Genomic DNA, 20,840 nt, shown 5'->3' with positions numbered 1-20,840 from the left:
TTTCAGACTAGTGCTTTCATTCTTATAAATACTTGAGAGGGTGCTGATGCATATTGAAAATATAACCCCTTTGGTACTGGATACTGTATAGATGTGAGGCCACCTCAGAACATGCTTTATCTTTTCCAAAATCATCCATGGGCTCTTCACTCGCTGCCTACACAATGAAGATCATTCCTTTTAACTAAGCACCCAAGAAGTCCCATGGGTTACCTCAGCCCTTAGCCTTAATCTCTCACCATTCCTCATAACCAACTCCACTATCCAACTAATCCACAAAAATACCCTAGCATTTCTACCTCTGTTCCTTGGTTCACAGCATTCCTTCCATGTCCTGTTCTCATCATTTGTTGTTCAAATCTTACCTATCCTTCAAAGTGTGACTCAAGCCCTAGCCGGTTTGGCTCAGTGGATAGAACGTCAGCTTGCAGACTGAAGGGTCCCAGGTTCGATTCCAGTCAAGGGCACATGCCTGAGTTGCGGGCTCCACCCCCAGTAGGGGATGTGTAGGAGGCAGCTGGTCAATGATTCTCTCTCATCATTGATGTTTCTATCTCTCCCTCTCCCTTGCTCTCTGAAATCAATAAAAATATATTTTTAAAAAAGTGTGACTCAAGTATTAACAAATTCATGAGTCCTTTCTGGATGTTCCAAATATGAGCCTCTCTTCTAAACTTTCACAATTACTACTTCTCTAGTGTTTTATAACAATCTGTGTACCTGTCATATTCTCTACTGTTGTATAATTTACATAATTTTAAATTAATTTTAGTGAGCTGCAGAATTCCCATGCATAGTTTCATAGCTCTCATTTTCTCTATGTGTCTGTATCTAATTTTTCTATTAGAAAAAAATCTACTTTTTCATATTTTACCTACTAGAAATATGTCTTCACCTTTATTTAATTGCACATTTCAGTTAATATTTTTGCACAGACAAGTAAAATGTTATCTGTGGTTTGTTTTTCTCAATCCCCATTCCAGATCTAGATCAATATAATTTCACTCAATCTCATGTGCCTTCTGCATTTCCCTGTAGAGCAATGATAATATGGAGTCTCCACGTCACACTGGGAAATTGCTGAGAAGCATTTTATTCTAGTTGAATGTGTTCTCCAAGAGAGCTTTAAGAATTCTAGCTGAAATTTCTTTAACCAACTGAACTTAGACATTCATTTCACATCACACTTACTTGAATATTAATAAAACTCCAAGGCTACAAAATACTAAATCAAAGAGAGTTTATTTAAGTTCAGTTTATTCTTGTGTTATTCTTTTTTAAAAATATTTTTTATTGATTTCAGAGAGGAAAGGAGATGGAGAGATAGAAACAACAATGATGAGAGAAAATAATTGATCAGTTGCCTCCTGCACACTCCCTAATGGGGGTTGAGCCCACAACCCGGGGCATGTGCCCTGACAGAGAATCAAAACCATGACCTTTTGGTTTATAGGTCAATGCTCAACCACTGAGCCAAGCCAGCTGGGCTCTTCTATTATTTTTTTATTAATTACTAGAGGCCCAGTGCACGAATTCATGCATGGGTGGGGTCCCTTGGCCTGGCTTGCAATCGGGCTGATGATGGCCATCTTGCCTAGTCCCCATTGGGGCTGATGGGGCCTGGCCAGCCAGGGAGGGACTGCGGGAGATTGGCTGGCTGGGGAGGCACTGTGGGAGGCCTCCAGGGTGTGTCCTGCTTTTCTCGCCCAGTCCCTATCATCTGGACCCCAGCAGCAAGCTAACCTACCGGTCGGAGTGTCTGCCCCTGGTGGTCAGTGCTCGTCATAGTGACTGGTCCAGTGGTCGACAGAAAGGTCCACTAATTGGTCGGACACTTAGCATATTAGGCTTTTATATAGATAGATAGATAGATAGATAGATAGATAGATAGATAGATAGATAGATAGATGATAGATAGATAGTTAGATAGATAGATATTGATTATATTATTTTCCATACAAACAACTGAAGACCTACTTTTGTCCCACCCTGTATTAAATGAATATTATTATTATAATAGTGGTTATGTTAGAATATATGTACATCAGTTTCTTCATATAGTAATTACATTATAGTAAACTCCCAGTATTCAGAAAGAAATTTTACAGATATCATTGAAGAATGGTAATGATATTATATTACTCACACATACTTAACATAATTGATAATCATCATAATGTGTATTTTACACAGCATAATATGCATTATTTACTCAATAAAATAAAGCTATAGCAGGTATTATGTAAAATTATAACTATTTTCATTCTCTCACACCTTTAGTCTCTAGAACAATATCTTAAAGCAATGGAACCTGGCAAGTGTATTTAGTAGAAATATGAGATAGCATTTTAAGTCCCTGCACTGCAGCATCATGTTCATAAAATTATATGAGCGGATGAAAAGCATTGCTTTGCATTTTATTTTATTTTTTGGAGATCTAATTGGCTTTATTAAGCAATTCATGAATTGGGCAACATTCCATCTATCAACTAGAAGGGTTCTCCCTGCTTAGCATTTTAAAAGTTAGCAGAGTCATAATTATTCTGAAAACTTTATTTCTAGTAATATAAAAGGTATTCATTCTATATCAAAAGATGTTTGCAATTAAAATAGTGAAATGTACTTCCATATAATTTGTGTTAAAATGTATATAAAGTAGACCTTCAAATATGCTTTACACATTTAAATCATGGGATATAAAATTACTTTATTTATTATATTTCTTATAATATATAAGAAGAACAACTGCCTTAAGTAATATTATTATCAGTCCACTTATCCACTTAATTACTTGTTTCTATCTAGTCCAGGATATTATAACCTGGACAGACATCAAGGGGTCCATGGACATCCTGAAATTGTACATAAAGTTCCATGTGTATGTGCATTTTCCTAGGAACAGTATTTATGATTTTCACCAGATTATCATAGCCAGCAATGGTCAAGATCATCTCGTGACATCAATTAAAAATAATATTGTATCAGTAAAAGAGGTAATTTTAGAACCAAGCTTTTATAATATATGTGTGTATAATATAGGCAAAGAAATGTACAAGTCAAACAACTATTAATTGCTTAATACTTAAAAGTCCTTCAGGTTTTAAAACTATTCTTAGTTTAAGAAAAAAGAACCAGCTATAGGACTTGAAATGATTTTAAATTTCTTTTGTAAAAATAGAAATTAAGAGGATTGATACAAATTTCCTTCTGTGTTATTGTAACAAATGTTTTACTTCTTAGGTCCCATAAAAATGCATTTCAGTTTGCTAAATCAAGCATGTGTGACACATATGTATATCCCTGGATGAATGTTCTTTAGCAAAGCTATTCCTAGAGGATTTAAAGCTCTTCAGCTAAAAAAAGTGTCCTTTGGGGGGAAAGACTTTTCAAGATTTATTCAGCAGCATTGTGGGAACATTTATACAACGTGCCAAATCTCAATTCTCTTTCATGAGTGCACTTTTGGACAGCATTCAAAAATGGACCATAAAATTAGTCCACAAAAGCAAGAAATTAGGCTTTGACCTTCATATTTTACTGTTTTTCCATGGCATTTCTACAATATTATAAATATCCTTGGCAATGCAATCGGCTTTGTTTGCCATTAAAATTGCCAAAATAGAAAATGCAATAATTATTACAATTTTCAGACCCCCTCTTTTACATCTGATATAATGCATTAAACAAATTTTATAAAGTGCAAGGCAGAAATTAAAAAAAAAAAAAAAAGGAGAAAAGACTTTCAGTACCTGAAGCATTTGGTCTCATTCTCAACCCCAATATAGGCTGCATAAAATTTTGGACATTTTTGAAATATCTCTTTATCGATTTCAGAGAGAGGAAACGAAAAGGGAGCGGGAGGTCGAAGCTGCCTCCTGTATACCACCTACTGAGGATCAAGCCCACACAACTCGGGCATGTGTCCTGACAGGGAATTGAACCATGACCTCCTGGTTCATGGGATGATGCTCAACAAACTGAGCCACACGGGCTGGGCTGGAAATGCTTTTTTGTTTTGTTTTTTTTGTTTGTTTTTTTTTTCAGAGAGGAAGGGAAAAGGAGAGAGAGAAAGAAGCATCAATGATGAGAGAGAATCATTGATGGCTGCCTCCTGCATGCCCCACACTGGGGATGAGCCTGCATCCAAAACATGTGCCTTGACCGGAAATCGAACCTTGACCTCTTGGTTCTTAGGTCAACACTCAATCACTGAGCCATGCCAGCCGGGCTATAAATGTTTTTAAAGTAAGTGAAGTTAAAGTGGGTAATATAAAATTGTTAAATCATTTTATTTCCAAATCAAGTTTGTATTTTTATATTGTTATATTAGAAACTTATACCATTATATGCAGATTTTTATTTAAATGGGAACATGTATGTATGTATTTCTCTAAAGCTTTCCTCTTTATTTTTAAGGCCAAAATATAGTTACAGAATGAAATAGCATATAAATTAGATGTCACCTTTATTTGATGTAGTCCACTGAAGTTTTTATTACTTGGCCTAATGATATGGTTACCAGATTCTTCCTTAAGGAGGTCATTTTGGTTGATGACTAACCCACTTTTAAATTCTGTGTTGGATAAATAAACATAGCCAAATAAGTAATATGATGAAAGCTGTCAATATACATTTTAGTCTGAATAATATTGCTTTATTTTATACCGTCATCATAATGGTTAGCTAATGGTCTTTCTTACAGAAAATTCTCTTGAGGATGTATTACTTCCAGCTGTTCTATATTAACAGAGACCATATACAAGGCTTACCTTTCTTCACTGTCCAGGCAAAAATATTTTTGAATCATTTATTTGGAGGTGTTGTTTCAGATTAATTAGTACTCTTTCTTTAAAAAGTATATAAAATAGATAAACATATTTTGTTAAGATACAAAGGGTGCTAATGATCCCTTATAAAATCATGCATTTATTACATATTTTCCTACCAACTTCTTTTTTAAAATTTTTATTATTATTATTGATTTCAGAGAAGAAGGGGAAAGAGATATAGAGATAGAAACATCAATGATGAGAGAGAATCATTGATTGGCTGCCTCCTGCACATCCCCTACTGGGGGAAGGGGGAGGGCGCACGCGGATTGAGCCCACAACACCAGCATGCCCTTGGCTGGAATTGAGCCTGGAATCCTTTAGTACGCAGATACTTTATCCACTGAGCCAAATCAGCTATGGCTCCTTCCAACTTCTTTACAGTAGCTATATAAAATCTTTGCAGGTATGTTCAAATTTGAATATGCAATTTTAAATCTAGATTATTCCTTAAAATCATCTAAACAACTTTCATTCTCTTATTTTATTTTTTAAAATATTTTATTGATTTTTAGAGAGAGGGGAAGGGACAGGGAGAGACAAAGAGAAACACTGTTGTGAGAATAGAACATCTATTGGGACCCCCACCATGAATCAAGCCCGCAACCTGGGCATGTGCCCTGACCGAGAATCGATCCTACAACCTCTCAGTGCATGGGACAATGGCCAACCAACTGAGCCACACCGGCCAGGGCTCATGCTTTAATTTTACAAAAATTGATCTCTAAAAGAATGAGACTTGCCCTGTATTACCCATCTCCTTTGTGACAATCATCTTGGAACTCCAATTCAGTTTTCTCATTATAAACGGCTTTTGCAGATAGTATAAAAATAAAATCTATAGTTAATTTCTAAAACATCAATAGCTAGTACTCTAACATTTAGTACTCTAAAACTTTCTATAGTTAATTTGATATGGTCCAGAAAGATTACCAAGTCTGTCCTAGAACTATTGCTGCGAAGTAGCAAGTTGCTGATTTTGGCTTCTGCTCTTTTCCCTTTTCCTTTCCATCATCTGGCACACACTAGTAAATAGTAATTTATCTTTAAGACATTGTGGTAAAAGGTAAAGCCAAAGACATGTATTTTAAAAGTTTATATTTCTAACTTTTGGGTTATTTAATGTTCTATTTGTATGGCTAATTCAGAGACCCTGGATATTAGTGAAAGAAAAGGGACACAGAGTCTGCCGCCATGTTAAATGTTTGTGAAACTCTTGGTGCTAAATCAGGATTTAGATTTCCGTGGCATCATGCATAAATATTCATATTGTGTTCAAGAATTCCTATATGTATTGAAATTATTATTCAATAATCAAATGTAGATTTTTATTCAAAATTATTGTTAAGGCATGACACCTAAATTCATTCAAAAGGAGCTTTAAATAAATCAATTTAATCATAAAATTTGCAACAAAAGAGAAAAAGGTTTTGTGTAGTATATACACTGTTAGACAGTCATACAAATACACAAATACCTACCGCCCCCAATACACACACACACACACACACACACACACACACACACACACACACACACGTCACACACATTCATGTGAAGAGGTCCAGAAAAGAGATTCACTTTAGGCAGAAAGATGTGTCCAGATCATCACAGTCAAATCAAAGAGAATCTTTGAGGTAGTTTTTCAAGTATTTGGGTCAGAAAAACACACTTTTACCTCAGATACTTGGATAATTGCCTCTGCTTTCCACTTGCTCTGGCCAAGAGAGTTTGCCACAGCGACAGTTTGAAGATTCCAGCTCATCAGCCCTCGTGGGATTGAGACACGAAAATGGCCCTCCCTGCCCTCACTGGCTGGAACAATGATGGAGCGCCATTCTGAGGCACCCGGGCCCTAGTTGGCACTAAACCACAGCAATACATCTATCAGTAGTGAAGCCCGCCCAGATATTAAGCATTATCCTCTCCATTGAGAATCAACAAATTCAAAAGCTACTAGAGGCAGTTCAGTTCTCTATAACTATTATACACTAAAGCGGAAATGATGAGTTGAAATGTATATGTGTTTATAATAAATACAGAACTTAGAAAGTAACTTGATTGTTTCAAAGTTAACATTTATTAGGAGTTTTATTTTTAAAAACTTGAGTAAATATAACAGCTTTCCCAATTTCTACTGAAGTTAAAAAGTACATTAATGATTTGAAATCCTATTTCTCAATGTAGTGCCAATTAAATTAATGTAAATTCAAGGAAATTTTCAGCCATATTAACAAAGTATACAATTCATTCGGAATGGTCACACTTTTTAAAGCTTCAAGATGGGTCTTGAAAATGATCTAGTTTAACACTTCATTTTATAAATTTAAAAAACAAAACAATGGTGTGAGTGATATAAACATGTAGATGATGTTATGAAATATGCACAGCTATAAATTTAGATTACTTTTCTTTTTCCTCACTGGGTTACAGTGAGATAAGTTGCCTTTGAGGATTTCTTGCCCTCTTCTTCAATGACCTGCTCCTGACTCTCTGTCTTGTAATCAAACTGGTCAGCTCTTGGCAAACTGGAATTAATTCATTGCTACAGACTTGGTCTGCGTCCCCGGCTCCCTTAAAAAACAACCAGCAGACTTGCTGTTCCCCATGCCGATTCCAGGAGAGAGAGTGGGGGTACAGGACTCCATAGATGTGCCATGCTGCCAGGTGCCCCCTTCCAGTGCCCTCCACAGACTTCACACACGTCAGTGTGTATTTGCCAGACAATACCACAGTAAGCTGACAATCATGCTAATGATGTCAAATTGCAAGAACAGTACAGATAATCAGTGATGTCCAAAAGCTTGATGAGCATGAATAACTGGTAATTAGTTCATGTTTTTAAAATAATTTCAATTTATGCCAGCAAAATATGTTTGCAACTGCAATCTTTATGCTGTGAAAAGACATATTATGAATATAAAATAAACAATAAATATATAATTATATAATTTAATGTATAACATTATATAATAAAATATAATTACATGGTATATATTATAATGAAAACATGTCTTATTATATGTAGTGTATTTATTATATTACAGGGTGTGGCAAAACAGGTTTACAGTTGTTTGTATGGAGAATAATGTAATAATTAATAAATAATAATACAATAATAAATTCTCATACTGATAACTATAAACCTATTTTGCCCTACCTTGTGCATATGGATATGCAATATTTATTACAGGCTTATTATTTAGCAGGCACTATTTTAAGAGATAGATACTATTATTATTTCCATTTACTCATGAGGAGATTGAGTACTAAAGAGGCTAAGTTACCTGTCCAAGATCATACAACCACCAAGTAGAAAAGCAAGATTTGAATTCAGGCAGTCTGATTTCAGATACAGCACCCAGCGTATTGCTGTGATATAATATAACCAAAGGCTAATTCAGATATATTCAATGAGATAAAATAATCAATGTGGAAACATTGAAATGTAGGCCTTTTCTGGGGGGTAAGAAAGTGATTCTATAGGGTCACTAACAGGCACTTTGCAATTTTATTTCTGCTGATGATATATTTATGGCTGATAAGGAGGAGCTATAGTAATTTTAAAAATATTTTTCTACTAGCCAACATCATACAATTATAATTGCAATAGCAAAACCAGTAAATAAATTATAGGAGATGGTTTTAAAACTTGATTGTATAATATGCTCTTTGGCCTTAAAAAAATTCATTCAACATGTTTAAATATCTTAGATTATAATAAATATGTCTACAGGACTTTCATGTGAATTTTATCATGTCATCCTAACAAAATGCTGTGAGGTCTAGTGGGAGGACTGGTAATCCCTATTCATAGGCAAATGAATTTTCAAAAAAAATATTTTTTATATTTCATATTACAAATCCAGACATGGCCAAATATCAGTGATTCAAATTTACTATATTACCTACTTTCCTTGCTCCTACTCCTTAAGTTTAACGACCCCAAATATAAAAATCAGATCATATAGCTTATATTGTTTCACTGTTAGTGTATGATTTATTTTAGGAAATTAATTAGATATTCTACCCCAAACACTCTGAGGCATTGATAACTTGAAGTTAAGTTAGAGAATAGAATAAAATTTTAAGTTATTTGAAATCTGAATATTATAGCTTCTCTTTTGGTTCATTTTATTAAACAAAAGAAGGCAAAACACTTTAGCTTCATTACTGAAAACATTACCAAGAAAAGAGTTAAAAAGACAAAATCCCTTTTAAGTAAAACACTGTTCTTATATATGATCTGTATGAAGTCTGCCATTTCAAGTCCTAGGAATGTCCAATGACCACATCGCCCTGCAACCAGCCAACCTTATCAGCCCAGCCCCAGGGAATTTAATTATGTCACAAAAGATTTTACTCCTAAGCAATTAAGAATGAAAGAAACTTAGAAAAGCTTTTATCCTCTAAATCTATGGTCAATTTAATAACTTGCAGAGAGGCCCTGGCCGGCTAGCTCAGTTGGTTAGAGCATCATCCTGAAAATCCGAGGTTGTTGGTTCAAACCCCAGTTAGGGCACATAGGAGGATCAGCCAATGAATGCATAAATAAGTGGGACCAACAAGTTGGCGTTTTTCTCTCTCTCCCTTCTTCTTTCTCTCTAAAATCAATAAATTAATAAAAATCTTTAAAAAGTTCCAGAGAAGAAATTTTAGTCCTTTTGAATTTCTATCACATAGCTCCTCAAACTACCCTCATCACTGGAATTAAGACCTACTCAAGGAAAAAGAAAGAAATGTTAGAAGGATTGAACAACTAAATCTCTCTTGGCATCCTACAAATCCAGCTGTTTCATAGTTTTGCCCTGTCCACTGCCTCCTGGAAGGGGACTATAGCATCCTGTACTTACGTGACAGAATATCTACGTCTGACTTAGGACACCTCACTAGATCAGCCCAGCAGGGAGCTCTCAATATTTATTCTGCCACAGCATTTTTTTTTATTATAATGGTTAACTGTCCAATGCACTTATAAGTGAGTGCAGATTTGGGCATAAATCCAAATCTTATTTATTAAGTAAAACACTACCTCGATTTCTAATTGCCCCGTGCTGGCCATCATGGGTCACGCTGTGGACCCTGGAGGAGGTGAGGAAGAATTCCCCCACAGCACTGCTGGAGGCACCAACCCCCTTATTTGAAAGTGCATTGGAATGCCACTGAGTGAGAGCATGTTGCAGGAATATTCTTGAATCCATTTCATTTTTACAAAAAAAAAAAAAAAAAAATGCCCGAACGTCTGAATTTTCAATATTATTAGTAGCAAGGAACTTGTGACATACCCTCATGTGCCTGTCGCTCAGTAGTCTGGGGTCTGTGGCACCGAAGAACACACTTCTGAGCAATAGCTCTCCACAGTCTCACTGGCTCTCAACCAGCCAGCCGCTGGAGCCCCTCCACACGTGCCTAAGGGTCTCCCCAGGAGGAAGGGACTATTACTGACCAGAATATGTCAAATCCGTCTGATGTCTGTGCTTTAAACAACTTGGAGGACCACTGTTTGATAGGTTCTTACGTAGGCTGGCAGCTCCTGTAACTAATTCCAGAAACGGCCCTCCACTGTGGAGCAGTTGAGGGAGGCTCCCCGTGTGACTGCATAGTCTCCTCTTTCCACACTCAGAGCCTCAAGTTGAAAATAAGCTACGCTGATAATACAGCAAAAACAATCAAAACTTCATTTAAGAGGTTGAGGGGAGAGCATATCTAAAATTAGCAATTTGCGTGACCATTTATTATATGGACAACATATTCAACAAGCAATCAGCACAGACAAGTTTTCCTAGGTACTATTTCTATTACTTTAAATGACTATCACAAGGGGCCACTAGTGGTTATTAAGTGGCCTAATTCTAATCATCAAACTACACTCTAGGGTTGGGTAGGTGAAAGAGTTGGACGATCATCTTGTTACTTGCATGATTTTCTAGATAATAATATAATTATACAAACACATGCATGCAGTCATTACAAGATCTGCATGGTGCAATGGAGCAGGGATGGCTTTTAGCATTAGTCATAGATTAGAAATCCATTTCACCCACTAAGTAACCTGGAGACTTAGACAAGTCAGTTCATCACTGTAAGCTTTCGATTCCATATTATGAAAGAGAATAATAATATTACAGTTCACACATCACCCATGACCAGTTTTTATCAATGTTCCTTTACTTCCTTCCCCTTACCTAGGCATAAAAAGTAAATACAATATTACTCAATACACAAGTTACCATGACATCCATCCCCAACCGCTGATTAATGTTTTACAGTTACTGATTAAATTCATCCTCAGTATTTTTTGCCTCGTTAGCCCTTCAAGGTCTCAGCATATGTTTTAATAGGTAGGCTGTACTATGTGGAGTGAAATTGCAAAGGGCCTAAGAGTTTGGGGTTTTGAGGGGTTGCCGAGGGGCTCTTGTTCTTTAGAGAGTCAGTCACTGCTTCGAGGCAGAGGCTTGATTAGCCCAAAGCTTGTCACTTCAGCCTTTTCTCTCTTGGACTCACATCTCCAGTGACTGGGAGATGTTTTTCTTTGATCATTATTTTAACTTACCCATCGAGGAAATGTGGCAAATCCCCAAAGGACATGGCTTCCTGCCCCTACCTGGGCATCCGCACTCTCCCTTCAGCCTTGGTCTTTCCTCTTGCAGGTAAAAGCAGAAAAGGTGGAGAGAAAAACATGGTGGATCCTTTTCTCCCCGTCTGTGCCAGCCTGCCTCCAACCTGGTGATCGTGGGCACTCACCACTTGTGTGAAAATCTTTTTGTTTAAACATATTATACTACATTTTACTAATAACTCAATCTTGTAGCTTCTGCAGTTCCCCAATCCCTCCCCTCAATCTAGTTCTTAGAGGATGTTTTTTTCCCCTTTTGAAACTTCTAAACATACTTTGGGCAAAAGGGTATTTAAAAATGTCATGACACAGCTTCACTAATATCTGAAACATGCCTAGTGAACTAACCCAGTGCATCATTTAATGGCCAAGTATAATTTTTGTGTTTTCATATCCTGTTTTTCTTTGAAATCACATATCTCAGAAATTAGTCCATTATTTGAAAAAAAAATTACAAGGAAATTGGTGAATTATAATACAGGAGTGTTGCTATTGAATGGATTGTTTGATTTACCTAAGCAGGTAATGAACAAGGTTGTCAAATTGACTAATGAGTCATCTTAATTAGGATATAAGCTAAGAGGCATTACTCCTGCGGCCTTTGGTATCCTGGTGCCATACATATTCTTTGGCAAGAAAGGATAACACGCAGCAGTTAACAAATGAAGGCTCTGTAGGGATTTTGGAACAATTGCTGGGATTGGGAAGTGAAAGTGGACAGCATGTGGAGAAAATGATCATGAAAATAAAATTTGAGTGAAGATGGCTAAGCCATTATAGCACGCATACATATTTAATTTTACTAACTCTTACCATCAGCCTTAGATCTTTTCTTTTTGAGGAAGATTGAGACTCCGATCAGAAGGATTTGAGCGGAAGTAAAGGATTAAAATTGAAGTGCATACAATTCTTTCTGAAACTGCTTAAATTTGATTATTTGAAAATGCTTTCGCTTTCCCCCTTTGGTCAAAGAGACATGCTTAAAATTCTTGTTTCTTCAGAAGAAAAAATATTTTGCTCTTCTTAAATGGGTTTGTGTTTGGGTGTGGGATATTGTATAGACTTCTCATTATTAACTCAAGCATCCCCATCTGTGGTTGAAAGAACTCTTAAGAAAGTTTGAGGAATATGGACATGACATGAATAGTTTGAATATGATATGAATAATTTTCTTTTTAAAATAATGTATTAGTTATTTTAAATAAATACATATCTCAAGATGTTACTTATTCCCATCTTTTAAAAAGTTTTTAAATTTTTTTCTAGTCTCGATTTATTGTTACAGAAAGAGTTATCTTCAAATATAGACCAGCGATCCAGATCAATTGTCATTTTAATAAGTTATTTAAATTAATTTGAGGATCTCCTGTGTCTGTAAACATCGCCATGGAGACATGGTGCATGAATCCCTTTGTGGGCATTTTCTTACAGAGCCCATAATTGAAAGTTTACCACCACGACCAGATAGAGATAGAGGTTTGGAAAGAAAGAATAAAATTTAGAAAGAAAACCACAAGACAAGGGTGACTGGTTCCAAGAAAGGGAGAGTCTTCTTGTTTAGATCAAGTGCCTCAAGATCAACTAGAATTATACAGATTCATTTACCTCCCTTTAGCTTCATTCTCATTTCTACTTGGGATCAAATTTCACTTTAATCAATGTTAGAAATATAAAAACTACCACGTTCTCATTAAATGTTAGAGTAAAGATATTTAATATTCAGCTTCATCTTAGCACAGCCTTACACATTGATGAGGCCACGCAACATTAATTTGTATTTTATAAGCTTATAACTCAACCACTGTCTTAATACTCTTTAGAGCAGGGATCATACTGTAGTAACAAAGGGACTTTGACATATTTTGGAAAAGAAGAAGCCACCTTTTCTAATATAACTCATACTCTTTCGCATTGTTATTTTAAGATTATTTTATTTTAAAGGGGGGGATAATTTGTTCTGAAAAGATTTTTGTTTCCATGACATTCAAACTTCTTATCAAAATTTGCTATAAAAATTAAAAATGAACCACAGTGAATTTGTATGTGGTGTTTTGCTTTTAATTACATATTGGGAAATTGCAAGTGAAAAAAAGGAAGGCAACGCCAAGTTGTCCTTTGGGCTTGACATCAGGGTTTATTTTAAACGTGTGTGCTACGTGGGGTGAAGTCCCCACAAAACCAGTACATTTTTGTATCCGGTTCCAACTCTAGTTGTTTAGAAAGCCAGTCAGTGCCTCAGAGAGAGAAAGTATGTTAGTTCTACTGCTTAAGTGTTGCTACCAACCCCACTGATGACTGGGGTCTGATTACAGCTACTATGCATCCTTTTAATTCTGAAGGGTCCCATTTTCATATCTTCTATCCCATTTGATCTATCAGAAAATGAGTCTAAATTATTGATTGAAATAATATGGTCAGCTAGTTTGTATTGTGTGAGTAATCATTTTGAAAAGCTTTTTTTTTTCTAGCTGCCTTTCCTCAAATGTCTAACTCTTCTTCATTGAATGTATTCCTAAAAAGGAAAAGGCAAATTGATCAATAATTACATTTCTTTTCATTTTTCCTTCTAATTGCATATGAATGAGAACTGGGTGGAGACCACATTTGTACTTTGTTTGTAAGTAGGTATTTATTACAAAAAACACTACACTAGTAAAATTCAGGAAAGATGAACAAATACCTTTTGGTGATCACGAGAGACTGGAGATATATTGAGTATTAATTTGTAAATGGGTGATGTTATCTTTACTTACTGTTTTTAAAGGCTTGTTTTTGATATACTTATTGAAAAGTTGATCTCAAGGCAAATCATTTAGGTTCAAATCCTAGCCTTTCCATTTATTTGCTGAGTTACTATGATTATTTTATTTAATCTATCCTCAACTGTTTTCTCATCTGTAAAATAGGGATTACTGTAAGAATTATAAAAAATTTAGCAATAACTGCAATGTAATAAAAATAAAATATATTATTTTATTCAAATGTACAATAAATTTTCTTTTTTTATTTACTAACAACATTTTACATCATGTAAATTTAAGTTATGGATTCACACTAGTATAAAAAAATACAGACAAATTCAAGAGAACATCAATATACACGTCAGGTGGCTCTTTGGACGTCTTTGGCAGCAGGTACCTTTGGGCTGCACCATCTGAATTTCAAATGAGCTTTTCTTCATTTTGAGTGAGTTGTGCCAGGAAACCCAGTTTCTTCTGACTCTGCATGCTGCCATGGACTAACTGTGTGATTCTGGCAATAACCCTTCTCAATGGCAACATTCTATGTAACATGTGCAGATTTTGGCTTAAGTGAACTCTAAAATGTGTGTGATCTATGTTGCATATAAAGATATTTCCATTATTTGCCTATGGTTGATGACTTAATAGTAAAAACACGCAGTAATTGGTTTGGATAATGCTTTATGTAAAGTAACGAATTTCTTGGTTCTGATCATGAGTGTGTACTATATTGCAATGTGGTTTCTACACATAAAACATGCTCTGTGTTCTTTCTGAGCACGAATGCCTAATTTGTTCTATATTATTTATGTGTCTATTTTCATTTATTTTGGATGGTGTGTTATTGTTATTTTTAGCTAATATTAAGAAGTATAAATTCACTCTTACTAATTATGCATTAATAAAACTTTACCTTTTATTATATTTGTTCCCAAGTAATAAAATTTCTTACCATGAATGGGGGGTGTCTTGTGTTATTTTACTATTACTATTCATGCATTTGTGTTGATAAACACACACATCTTCCTCCCTGAGACCAACCACACAGAAATTGGTGAAGGTTTGGGGTGTTGTCTATACCTTTGCAAAGACCAAAGCCCATATGGGGAAAAAGTGGCCAGTCATGTAGGCTAAGCATCTGATCTGATATATAAATAGGAAGGTATTTATTTTTAGCTAAAAGACAAAAACAAGTCTCTACTCAATATGAAAAAATGAAGGGGCCACTTTACCAAAGTTGTTGATTATTGTATTTGGCATGCCTAATTCCGCTGGGGATGGTCATTCTGGTGCAAAGAACATAAGTGATGCCACTTCCTGAAATGTCTGTTCAAGGAGAGGAGCTCTCCAATAACTGAGAAACTTGTTTGGCATTGTAAGTGATGGATGCCACTGCACCACTTAAAAGACATGTTTCTCATTTTATAAAACATATTTTTATTTACTTCAGAGAGGAAGGGAGGGAGAGAGAGATAGAAACATCAGTGATGAGAGAGAATCATTTGTAGGCTTCCTCCTGCACACCCCACTGGGGATCAAGACTGCAGCCCAGGCATGTGCCCTGAAAGGGAATTGAACCAAATTGAAAGGTGATCTGGTTCCTAGGTGAACACTCAACCATCGAGCCACACTGGCCAAGCCATTTAAAAACAAACAAACAAACAAACAAACAAAAAATCTAAGGCAAGAATAAGGATGTTATATACCATTATTATGGCATTTACTACTTTCTGTTATAGCTATTTGTTTGCTGGTACATTTCACCCTTCCAAGACAAAGAGTACTTGAAACCCCAAAGCTATGTCTCATTTATCTTTTCATTTCTACCACCAGCATAGTTCTCACAGTTTAGAGGATAAATGAATAATATTTGTACTGAGTTATGAATCATCTATAAAAATCTATTTTAGTAATAATTCTTCTTTCCTAAGATGCTATAATATATAATTTGATGTTTTCAGAGCAATTGTTTTCTACATTTTATAAAAATAGAAATATTTATATACCTATTACAAAACCAGTATAAATGTATTACCCAAAATAATGCATAACATCATTCCCAGAAATTTCTACTCCAAGGAAAATAAACTACCTATAATATTTAGGGTTATAAAAAAAAGTATTTCTTTCATTTTGGGAAGTGGAATGAAATATTTGACTATTCTCATGTTTGGACTGAATTGTACTATCGTCTGTGATTCATGCATGGCGCAAGTATTCTTTCATTCTCATTATGCTACAGTCTGTATTAAGTCCCATTGATGCAAATTGTGTTTTGTGTTTCAAACAGTATCATATGTATCCTGAATAATAATGATATTTAAAAGTGACAGCATTTATCAAAAAGAGACAAATGAAATCATTTAGTGAAAACCATAAATACTATCATTATCACTTCTTATACTTTATATTTAAAAGGAATGTGGCAACACTGGTTATATCTTTAGGTTATTTGCAAGGATGACATGTTTGTATTCGAATGTGTGCTTAATTCACTATTTGGGATTCATTGATTCATTACCCAACTTTTCATTGCAGGCCCTCCAGGCCCTCCAGGCGGTCTGCGAATAGAAGACATCAGAGCCACTTCGGTGGCTCTTACTTGGAGCCGTGGTTCAGACAATCATAGTCCTATTTCTAAATATACTATCCAGACCAAGACTATTCTTTCAGATGACTGGAAAGATGCAAAGACTGGTGAGTTTTATTTGTCCAATTCTTCTGTAGCATATTTTTAAATGAATACTTTTATAAAAAGCAAAATCCTGGACATTTTAAGAATTTTATTATCTACCCAGAAATGCCTTTTTTATTGTTAAGCTTTAAAAAAATCCCAGTGCTTTGATAGTGAAAAGCAACAACACAAGGAACTTAAATATTTTAAAGTTATTGGAGAAAAAGCTGAATGTCTAAATCTATAACAGGAAAGCAAAGAGAGGCCTCCTGGTTTTCTTTTCATTGAGAAGTCTCTCTCTCTCCCCTTATCTCTCTCTCTCCCCACCCCCTTTCTTTCTCTCAAAAGGAATTTATAGCTTATTATTTATGACCCATTTTTCAATTATGTAGGTACTATAGTTCTGCATTATAAAAAGCCACATTGATCATAAATATTAATTTAAGCATCCAAATCTTACCACTATAACCCTTTCCATTCTGAAAATGATCTTCCCTGGGTTGAATTTTCTCAAAAATTGTTTTTCAAGAAGTTTTGGACCTCAACTGTTTTATTTTCTTATATTAAGAGTTCCTAAAAGTCGATCAGGAAAAAATATATAGATGGGTATCTTCCATTGTCTATAACTATTACCATTGCCATTTCTCTTGACTAGATTACAATATCACATTGTTTATTTTCTCCTGTAGCATCAATGAAGATAGAGCATCCTTTCAATAAAGTATGTTTGTCAGTTTTGACAATATTTTAAAACAAACTTGTGGTTGTCAGAAATTCTTTTAGGTACATGAAGAAGATACATAGACATAAGGGCTCAGTTTCACCCATGGGAAGAAAAAAAGACAAAAGTGTTGAATTAAATGTTTCTCTCTATTAAAAATTGAGAAAAGAATGAACCCCAGTATATTCTAAGCCTGTTCTTATTTTTGCTTTCCTTAACATAATGGAAGTTATTTGTATCGCTCACTGAGAGGCTTTAATTTAAATGTACTTTCCTTTGATAATTTCCTCCTATCATGAGAGATGAACAAAATATAAACTTGCAGTCTGTTACAAGGGTTTATGATATACGTTAGTATTAAATGATCCTCCATATATACATAGAAAGTTCAAATGAATTTGAAAGGGATGAAAATATTTTATTTAATTATGCTTGTGAGCATAGTACTATATATCAATATATAGTCACTAGAGGCCTGATGCATGAAGATTCATGCAAGAATGGGCCTTCCTTCCCCTGACTGCCAGCACTGCCTTTGCTCCAGCCAGAGCCGCCTTTCCTCCTCCCCACGCTGCCCAGAGGCCCGAAGCGGTTGGGGCGGTGTGGAACGCCTGCATCGTCACCATGGTGACAACGCAAGCATCCACCCCCGGCCGCTGGGCACCTGTGTATACAAATTAACCCACCATCTTTGTTGGGTTAATTTGCATACTCACTCCTGATTGGCTGGTGGGAGTTGTGAAGGTACGGTCAATTTGCATCTTTCTCTTTTATTAGTGTAGATTTGCCACATAATGACATTTTGTTCAATGACAGACCTCATATACAATGTAGACAGGAGAAGAATTTTAAATAGAGTTATTCTTATTTTAGTATAGCTACCCTAACTTTCTCACAGTTCCTGTTTTTATATCTTTTCTTATTCTCAACCTCTTTGTATCTTTGAATCTAAACTATGTTTTCTGTTGACATCATATAGTTCAATCTTGTTTTTTATCCAGTCTGATAATGTCTGCCTTCTTATTGGATTCTTTAATCCATTAACATTTAATGTTGTTATTCAAATAGTTTGATTTATACCTGTTTTTCAAATGTTTTACTTGTTTTTGTTCCTTTATTCCTTCTTTACTGCTTTCTTTTGCATTAAATGAGTGTTTTATAGATTAATATTTTAATTTTAATAATATTCATGATAGATAGATAGTAAATAGATAGATATGGGGACATCCTATGTAAGAAAAGCCTAATATGCTAAGTTTCCAACCGTTCATTTGACCATTTGACCAGTCACTATGTTGCGCACTGACCACCAGGGGGCAGACACTCTGACTGGCAGGTTAGTTTGCTGCTGGGGCCCAGCCAATCAGGACGGGGCGAGATGGGCTGGGCATGCCCTGGAGCCCTCCATGGTTCCGATTGGCTGGACTGAGGGACCCCACCAGTGCATGAATCTGTGCACCAGGCCTCTAGTATAAATATGGATATCCTTAATGGGCTACTCTAGGGCTTACCAGGTACAACTGAACATACCAGAATAGATTTCATATTTTAACTAACTTACATTTGGTGAGACATTGAAATGTTAAGCCTAGATAGCTCTATTCTATTTTACCCCTTCTATATGCTATATATTATTGTTACACATATTGCATACATATACATATATATTACAAACTTGATGATCTCCTGCTAAAATCTTTGCATTCTATAATTTTAATGTCTTTCAAAGCAGTTAAAGAAAAGAAATAAAAGCAAGCATATATTTTTAGAGTATGTTATGTTAACCTTTTTATTTACCATTTCTGGTACCTCTCATTGTTTCCTATAAATTTGAGTTTATTTTCTTATTCTAATACAACTTTGTTTTTACCTGACCCTTTAAGTTATTGTTAAATATTCTACATTTCTAAATGCTATAGCCCCAACAACACAAATTTATTTATTTTTACACAATTTTATTTAGCATAAGACACACATATGTTTATATACACATAGATATAAGTATATATGTATATATTTATCCATATATGGATATGGATAAATACGCATATACATAGATAAATAGGTAAATATGGTTTTCTACAATAGCTTTAAAGTCATATAAGAGAAGAAAAAAGGAGAAATATGTATTTATACTATCTTTTATAATTACATAATACCTTTACCAGTGCTCCTTATGCATAGGGATTTTTTTTTTTTATAAATTACTCTCTGGAGTCAAATGCTTTCAGCCTGAATAATTTACTATTTCTTCTAAGGTAGGTCTGCTAGCAACCAATTCTCTCAGTTTTTGCTTATCTGGATATGTCTTTATTTGACCTTGTCTTTTAAAAGAGTTTTACTAGATATAACAGCCTTGGTTGACAGTATTTTTTTTTCTTTTAGTACTTTAAATATGTCATATTAGATACTATTTATCAGGTTAAGGAAGTTCTATTTTATCCTCAGTTTTTATTTTATGTTATTTACTGAAAGTTGTGTCTTTCATTTTATCTTTAAGTGATATTATTTGAATATAAACTCAAAGTTGCTTTTTATTAGAAGCACTTTAAAAATATTGTGCCTTTGTCTTTTTGCCTGCATTGTTTCTGAAGAGAAAGTAACTATTGTTCTTAACCTTATATTCCTGCATTTAGTGTGTCCATTTACTTTATCTACTTTCAATATTTCTTTATAGTTGCTTTTAAGCTGTATGGGAATATACTTACTCTGATGAGGTTTATTTGCATCTTGGATCTTTGAGTTATCTTCCTTCAATTTTGGAAATTTTTAGTCATTTTCTCCCTAGATATTCTCTCTCTCTCTCTCTCTCTTTCTCTCTCTCTCTCTCTCCCCCCTTGATCTCTATTGACATGTATCATGTATGTTATACTTTTTATGTGTTCCACAGATTGTGAACACTGTGTGCATATATGTTTTTGTTTCTATTAAGATCTGATTTTTTTAATTGAGATTTTCTATAAAAATTGGCCTCACTCAGAACTGACCAGTAACAAATCTGGATGTTGAGACCCCATTCCTGATTCACAGTACTTTCCTTTATTGTACAAAGTACTCTCTGCTCTTCCTGACTCTAGGAATAGCAATCAGGTTGTGAGGAATTTGGCTGAAGGGAAGGGACACAAAGTCTCTCTGCTCCTGACTGTTTTGCTCTTGCATTTGGCTTGAGGCATGAATCTGCTTCCAAAGTAAACCTTACTCCCTTCCCAGCCTGTCTGTGGGGTGGTGCTAGGAAAAGAAAATGTACCCAACTGGTCCT

The 20,840-nt window shown here is 35.0% G+C and overlaps 1 protein-coding gene across 2 annotated transcripts in view; it reads left to right on the top strand.

Annotated features, from left to right (window-relative positions):
• The window catches only part of CNTN1 (contactin 1), a 129,966-nt gene that overhangs the window by 56,110 nt on the left and 53,016 nt on the right, over nucleotides 1-20,840 (top strand). The window contains exon 15 of one of the 2 annotated variants that reach the window (XM_008140559.3): nucleotides 16,725-16,883. In XM_008140559.3, coding sequence (XP_008138781.1) covers nucleotides 16,725-16,883 — 159 coding nt within the window. Of the gene's footprint in view, nucleotides 1-11,479; nucleotides 11,560-16,724; nucleotides 16,884-20,840 lie in introns of those variants that run through there. The other variant, XM_008140561.3, reaches the window with a different exon arrangement.

Source organism: Eptesicus fuscus, chromosome 7 (genome assembly GCF_027574615.1).
Source record: "Eptesicus fuscus isolate TK198812 chromosome 7, DD_ASM_mEF_20220401, whole genome shotgun sequence".
Classification (NCBI taxonomy): Eukaryota; Metazoa; Chordata; class Mammalia; order Chiroptera; family Vespertilionidae; genus Eptesicus; species Eptesicus fuscus.
Note: the sequence above shows the minus strand (reverse complement) of the source record. Positions and strands in the feature narration are given on the sequence as shown.